This window comes from Leuciscus leuciscus (genome assembly GCF_965113295.1).
Source record: "Leuciscus leuciscus genome assembly, chromosome: 16".
Taxonomy (NCBI): Eukaryota; Metazoa; Chordata; class Actinopteri; order Cypriniformes; family Leuciscidae; genus Leuciscus; species Leuciscus leuciscus.
This window is the reverse complement of record NC_138740.1, coordinates 30,672,852-30,680,351: the sequence shown is the minus strand read 5'-3', so window position 1 is coordinate 30,680,351 and position 7,500 is coordinate 30,672,852. Positions and strand designations below refer to the sequence as shown.

Below are 7,500 nucleotides of genomic sequence, written 5' to 3'. Positions count from 1 at the left end.
AAAATAAAAGTAAATATTATAAAATGTTTACTTTATGAAAGTATAAATGTAAAAGTAAATATTATGATAAATAAATCCCTTCTTAAAACTTTATACTAACAGTAAAGTGTTATTAATACTAAATTGTATTAAAGTAAATATTACAATGCAAATATTACAATTATAAAGCAAATATGATGATTGTAACAAAGGTTATAAAAGATAAGATAAATAATAATGATATATTTATTTAGTAATACATAGTAAATATTTTTAGAAAATATTATAAAAATGTTTACTTTAAAAATATGATAAATGTAAATCTAAATATTATGATCAATCTTTATACAAAAGCAAAATATTAATAATACCAAAGTATATTAAAGTAAATAGTATGATGCACATAATTATAAAGTATATGATTACCATAATAAAGAGCATACTAAAAAATAATTAAGTTAGTTATTATATTTGCTTCATAATATTATAACATTACACATAATAATATTATTAGAACAAATATTATAAAAATATTATGATAAATAAATCACTTTGTTATACCATATTATTGATTAGAATATTTACTTATAATACTTACTGCACTATTTGTACGAAAACATGCCATTGCAAGGTTTATTTTGAGAACAACTCTAACTAGAATTGATAAAAGACTTTCTCATATTTGTGTAAATATTTGCCAGTGGATTCTAGAAGAGCTTCACAGCGTCGATCCTTTCTTAAGTATTTTATAAACCTCAAACATGCTCGTCTGAAGAACTTCAAAGACTCTGGATTCCTTTAAAAGGCGTATTCAGTGTCCTTTGATAGCTTTGTCAACCAAACCCTGAATGAAGATGCTGCCTACCCTTGAAATCCAATATCTGTCTGCTGACGAAACCTGCGACAAGCTCCACCAGAGCATTAAACATGAAAATTAAAGCAGAACATGGAACTTCAAAGATAGAGAGGAGATGAACCTTAAAATGCAGACGTGAAGTTATAAATCTTTAATATTCCTGTGGGCAAAGAGCCTGTCTTCCTCTCTGTGGAGGCACGAGACGGGACGGTTTTAAGGCAGATTTATGGACCTTCTCAAATTCCCGCCTGATTCCATAGCAAACACTTTTGTCCACCTACTCAAGACCAGCTGCATGACCTAGAGGATAAAAATCTCCATTGTTGGACGAGGAACCGTGACAAGTCATCATTCAGGAGAGGTTGACGAGAGGTAAAAAGCAGGTCACTCTTTCCTCACCTCTCTTGTTTGGGCCTTGGCATGAGATTTGGAACTTGTCGTGATATTTGCTTGTGAATGAACTGGGCTAAAATGTGTGGAGTGTAAACAATGTAATGTGCACATCTGCGTGTGTTTGCATGTAAAGGAGTGAAAAGAATTTTCTCACCAAAGCCTTGGTCTCGTCCTCGTCCTTGTAGTAGTGCAGCTGGTCTCCTCGGAGGACGAACCAACGCGTGTGCCAGGTCTTCACGAAACCTCCTTGCTTCCGGAGCCAACCGCATCGCAGGACGTCCTGCCTGGCCGACCCGCGCCCGTGTTGAGGGCTGTTGCCCGCGCTGCCAGCCTGCTCTTCCATCACCGATCCGGAAAACCTCCCTGTATCCGAGACAGAAGGCGAGACGGTAATGTTTTAGCACATGAGACAAATGAAAGCGTGATAAAAGTCACATGACTAACCTCTCAAGCAGGTGTTTTGGTGTTAACACGGAGGAAGGGCGGTATCGTTGCCCTGCTATGACACCATACAGCGCACTCCAACCATGCGGCATTTGCATTTGTCAAGATAAGCAAATTCTCACAAAACATTAGTTTGGCTTCTAAGGTAGTGCTCATTAATTCCGGCCAACAAACATTTGTTCAGATAGCCTAAGGGATATCAAAACATCAGATATAAAAAATGAAATGGTCTCTACTTCATTTAAAGTTACATGTCTGTCTATATATCTTACAATACAGTAAAGTATTATTTAAAACTAAAGCAAATATAATAATTATAGTATAAATAATAATTTAGATAATTTTTAATAATAAATAATAATTACTAAAATATATAAAATATTATACTAATAAAATAATAATAATAACTCATTGAAATGTATTTATTATATTTACTTAATATAATATTTACTTTAGCATTTATGCATTTGGCAGACGCTTTTATCCAAAGCAACTTACAACATTATACATAGTAAATATTATTAAAAAGTGAAGTGAATATTATATTATGCTCAACACAGCTGCATTTATTTGATAAAAAAATTAACAAATACAGTAAAACAGTTAATTTGTGGAATATTATTAAAATTGTACTTTTACAACTATTACAACTTTCTATTTTAATATATTTTAAAATGTAACCTAATCATGTGATGGTAAAGCTGAATTTTCACCAGCCATCACCGTGAAAGATTGTTTTTAGAATTATTTGATGAATAGAAAGTTCAACATAGAGCATTTATTCAAAACAGACATCTTTAGTAACATATTACATGTCATTACTCTCATCTTACTGTCTCCAAACTTTTGAATGTAAGTCAATCTATATATACATTCCATATATATATATATATATATATATATATATATATATATATATATATATATATATATATATATATATATATATACATTTGAATTTTTTTAAATGTTACAAATTTCAAAATGTAAAAAAAAAATCATTTATGTCACGGTCTGACCCCACTGGCTTTATGTTATGACCTACCGACATTAACTTTCATAATGACCACAAGATCTTTGCAAGTCTTTGCTTTATGAGCTCAGGTAGAGTTGAATATAATCAAAAGCTCAGCAAATCTGTGGTCACCAGAGAGGAAGTGACCTCCAGTGCATTTTAACTGATCTCCTCCACCACTCGCTCCCCTTGCTCTCCCTTTCCATCTTCTCTCTCACCTTGCCAAAAGAAAACTCATATGTTGGAATAAGACTGTGTTTTCATGAGTCTAGGAGATCACCAGAACTTCCTCAACAACATTCTGCTCAAGAGATTAAAATCGGTGCACACACACAGAGCCAGGAGACGCCGTCCAGGAACAAAGCATTAAAATTCAACATCTGAACAGTTGCTGCTTTTGCTGGGAGCTGGAGTTATAAGTGTGTATCTGTCCACCGCAAGTGCTTCAGCAAAGAGAGACAAGACTGGGAATCACATATCTGCCAAACGGGGCAGTCGGCCAAACACCTGACGTTCATTTATGTGGCTGTTTGACATACAGACATGAAGGCATGAAATCATAAAAGGGTGTTTTATCTGAGTGTTTATGATTTTTGATGAAATCTTTCAGAAAAGGAGCGGTGGAAGGTTCTGCCAAGCTAGAATCTTCATGCTAGTGCCCATCGAGACATCAAGATCATGCCACGCGTAGATTTGTCACTCACTGCCTCAGCATGTGTGTGATGTTTGCTGTTTGTGCGTGTGCTAGTGTGTGTGGGAAACCACTTCCTTTGAGTACGTTTGTATTTATCTCATTCAAATCAAAGAGTGGCACTGGACTTTCAACTGAGGAAACATTCATCACATTTGTTTTTTTTTTCCTCAGTACGACCTCCTTCTTGTAGAGCAGAACAGAGTCTGTCTGCAGCTTTCAAATCTCTGTGGTGTTGTTGTTGTTGTTGTACCAGACACAAATTTTCCTATCTTCCTAGAAAGCGTTTTAAGTAGGTGCACTCTTGACTATTCAAAACATTACGCAGTAAAACTGTACTGAACAAGACAAAATATGCACACAAAAAAATCTGCAGGATTGTCTAGAACTGGTATACAGTAAACGTGATAAAATGTGTTAAAGTACACTGACAAAAAAATTCGCCCAGTATTTACATGTATGTAAGTTTTGTGTTTTTTAGAGTAGCAAAACATTAGCATAGCAACATGCTAACATTAGAATCAAGCCTGTGTGTGTTATGTAGAAAATTTGCACAAAAGTTTGTGTTTATAAGGAGTGTGTGTGTGTGTGTGTGTGTGTGTGTGTGTGTGTGTATACAGTATATTATATAAACACACACTTTTATGTTAGATGCGATTATTCACGATTAATCGATTTGACAGCACTAATATACACTTCCGGTCAAAACGTTGGGGTCTGGCAGAATTTTTTATGTTTTTGAAAAACAGTCTCTAATGTAGGGATGGGCAACTTCGGTCCTGGAGGGCCACTGTCCTACAGAGTTTAGCTTCAACCCTAATCAAACACACCTGAACAAGCTAATCAAGGTCCTCAGGAAGATTACTAGAAAATTACAGGCAGGTGATTTTTCCAGGGTTGGAGCTAAACTCTGGACCTAAACAGGACCGAAGTTGCCAAGGCTGCATTTATTTGATCAAAAGTAAAAACAGAAACAGAAGGCGCGTTTCCATTCCAGATTTGCGCAAAACTTTTGTGATTTTTTCTAAATGTCGATAAAAAACTATTGCGAAATGACGGCGTTTCCATTAACCGATGTTATGCGACTAAAACTTAATTTTTCCTCTCGCGATAAGTAAAATCATTCCAAAAACCATGGTAACGGACATTGGTAGGTTTATTTACTATATCCCAGCCACTGCACTAGCCATTATTATTAATCGAAGGAGATGTGTTTTCCAAGCATTAATGGTAAGGAACGACCCTTACTATACTTGTGAGCGACATATGAGGTGTTTCTGGGTGTTTCTCCCTCATATCTGCTTCGAGGTCTTTATTGTGGCATTAATTCGAGGTTTAGAATCCATTATTCCTGTAATTCTTTTGTCTTATATGAATTTAATAAAGAACTCTGTCTCGTATTCTGTCCAAACATACCGCGTCATCTACGTCAGGTGACCTGTAAATGCGCAAAAACTGTTTACATTGCAGTTTTGCTAAATATTTCTTTTTCGAATTGCCTGAAAAACCACCTCATGCGGGCGTAAAAACTTTTTTGTGATAAATGGGAGTTTTTGCGAAATTGACGTGTTTCCATTGGGCGTATTTTCAATTCGCAATTTCAATTTGCGCAATTTGAAGGGTCTTACTTCTAAATCTTACTTACCCCAAACATTTGAACAGTAACATAGTTAAGAATCAGATTCAGAATCAAGATGCTAACTATAGGAATAATATTTTTTTTAACAATGAAGCTTCAAATTTGTAAGCCTAATCTTGCCATTATCCTTCATAACCCTGAGAAGATTACATCAGGATTTAATATCTGATTTTGAGGTGAACATGCCGTATCTGCTGTAGAACCGCTATGCTTCATGCAGAGAAAAATAGATAACACATGCAGAGGAAAAAAGTATAAAGAAGTAATCCTCTTGTTCGTGTCACATTTAGAGGTCAAGGCTTATTTTCTCTTGTGCTGGGCCTCATTAATGATTCAGACAGTGGCAGAGCCAGAACATGTTGAGCCCCAGACAGGATTTTGAAATACCGCCCCTGCATCTAATTTCCTCAAACAGCTTCGGAAATGAACACAGATGATGGTGTTTCTCAATGCTGACGACACCGGAGACCCCAAAAAAGGTTCAAACGGGAACATGCACACACTGTTTTCCCTTCTTTTCCTTCAGCAGGAAGCTGAAAAGATTTAAGTATCAATACTTAACAACTCAAAACTATAAGTAAGCAAGGTTTTTATTCCAGAAATCGCTGCTCTGTTCATTCACACTTAAAACTAAAGGTTACAAAAAGGGTTTTTTACAGCAAGGCCATAGAAGGACCATTTTGGTTCACTGAAAAGATAAAAATATATATTCTTAGTGTGAAGAACTTACTAAAAACCTAAAGAACATTTTGTTTAGTGGAAAGGACGGATGTTAAAGATTCTTAAAAGGAACCATAGATGCCAATTAAACTTTTAAGAGAATTGTGAAGTGGCTTTTTTCGAATATTTCCTTTCACGACGTGTGTAATATAGCTGTTTGTGAATGTAAAAGGTCTGCAAAGTTTTAAAGATCAAAGACAAATAAAGTTATTGTCTCTTAAAAGAAAGAATCGTGTCGAGTCAGCCTACGTAATAATGTAACAAATTTGCATAATGCCAGCCTAAAGTCTCCATTGGCTACCTGCGAACAATGTCTACTTTGACCCGCCCTTAAACACTAGTTGTAGCTGAGGCCTGGAAGAGTTTGGTTTGTGTTGTGGACATGTCGAGAAGATGCTGTTTTCAGATCCACTTTGCATGTACTTCAAAAGGATGAAGACACGCGCTGGAATTGATTCGGAAAAACCGACACCATTGTCCGTATCACTGAGTATCAAGTGCTGAGGAAGACTCTGGAGCTTAAATTCAGATATAGCCTAGTAAAGGACGTTTCATTTCCTGTTTTTGTAAGTGGTAGACCAATCACAACAGACTGGGCCCAATATGACCAATCAGAGCAGAGTAGACCAATCACAACAGACTGGACAGGACCATCTGACCAATAAGAGCAGAGTAGATCAATCACAACAGACTGGACCATCTGACCAATCAGAGCAGAGTAGATCAATCACAACAGACTGGGTCATCTGACCGAGCAGAGTAGAACAATCACAACAGATTGGGTCATCTGACCAATCAGAGCAGAGTAGATCAATCACAACAGACTGGATCATCTGTCCAATCAGAGCAGAGTAGATCAATCACAACAGACTGAGTCATCTGACCAATCAGAGCAGAGTAGATCAATCACAACAGACTGGGTCATCTGACCAATCAAAGCAGAGTAGAATAATCACAACAGACTGGGTCATCTGACCAATCAGAGCAGAGTAGATCAATCACAACAGACTGGGCCCAATATGACCAATCAGAGCAGAGTAGACCAATCACAACAGACTGGACAGGACCATCTGACCAAAAAGAGCAGAGTAGATCAATCACAACAGACTGGACCATCTGACCAATCAGAGCAGAGTAGATCAATCACAACAGACTGGGTCATCTGACCGAGCAGGGTAGAACAATCACAACAGATTGGGTCATCTGACCAATCAGAGCAGAGTAGATCAATCACAACAGACTGGGTCATCTGACCAATCAGAGCAGAGTAGATCAATCACAACAGACTGGACCATCTAACCAATCAGAGCAGAGTAGGCTCGCAGAAAGGAGGGATTTAGAGAGACCGAATCTTCGAATGAACCGTTTCAGACCCTTTGAGAAATGAGGTGATGTGCAATGTATATTACGAGAAAATGAAAGTGTTTTTTGACCTTGGATGCATGTAAACATATTGTAGGAGACCTCCAAAACAAAATTAGGATTTTTTAAAATAGCATAATAGGGGAGTGTTTAAGAGTGTTTTAGAGTGATTGAGCAAAATTGACATAAATTTGACCGATAACAACTTTTGCGCTCTCTTTCAGATGTAGAATTTGAAAGTCTGATTTATCCTGAATTGGTTGATTGAGATGGTTCATGTACATACATGAACTGATTCAAAGAATAATTCAAATCACTCCACAGAATTATAGGCGATGAATTATGAGTTGTATTTTGTGTAAATTTATCTTCTGAGAAAGTAGCTGGACTATAAAGTTATA

At 36.4% G+C, this 7,500-nt stretch overlaps 1 protein-coding gene across 1 annotated transcript in view; it reads right to left on the bottom strand.

Annotated features, from left to right (window-relative positions):
• The window catches only part of arhgap24 (Rho GTPase activating protein 24), a 117,109-nt gene that overhangs the window by 95,346 nt on the left and 14,263 nt on the right, over positions 1 to 7,500 (bottom strand). Inside the window, exon 2 of the mRNA XM_082140603.1 lies at positions 1,383 to 1,591. Within this exon, the coding sequence (XP_081996729.1) occupies positions 1,383 to 1,571 (189 nt within the window). The 5' untranslated portion in view covers positions 1,572 to 1,591. The remainder of the gene's footprint in view (positions 1 to 1,382; positions 1,592 to 7,500) is intronic.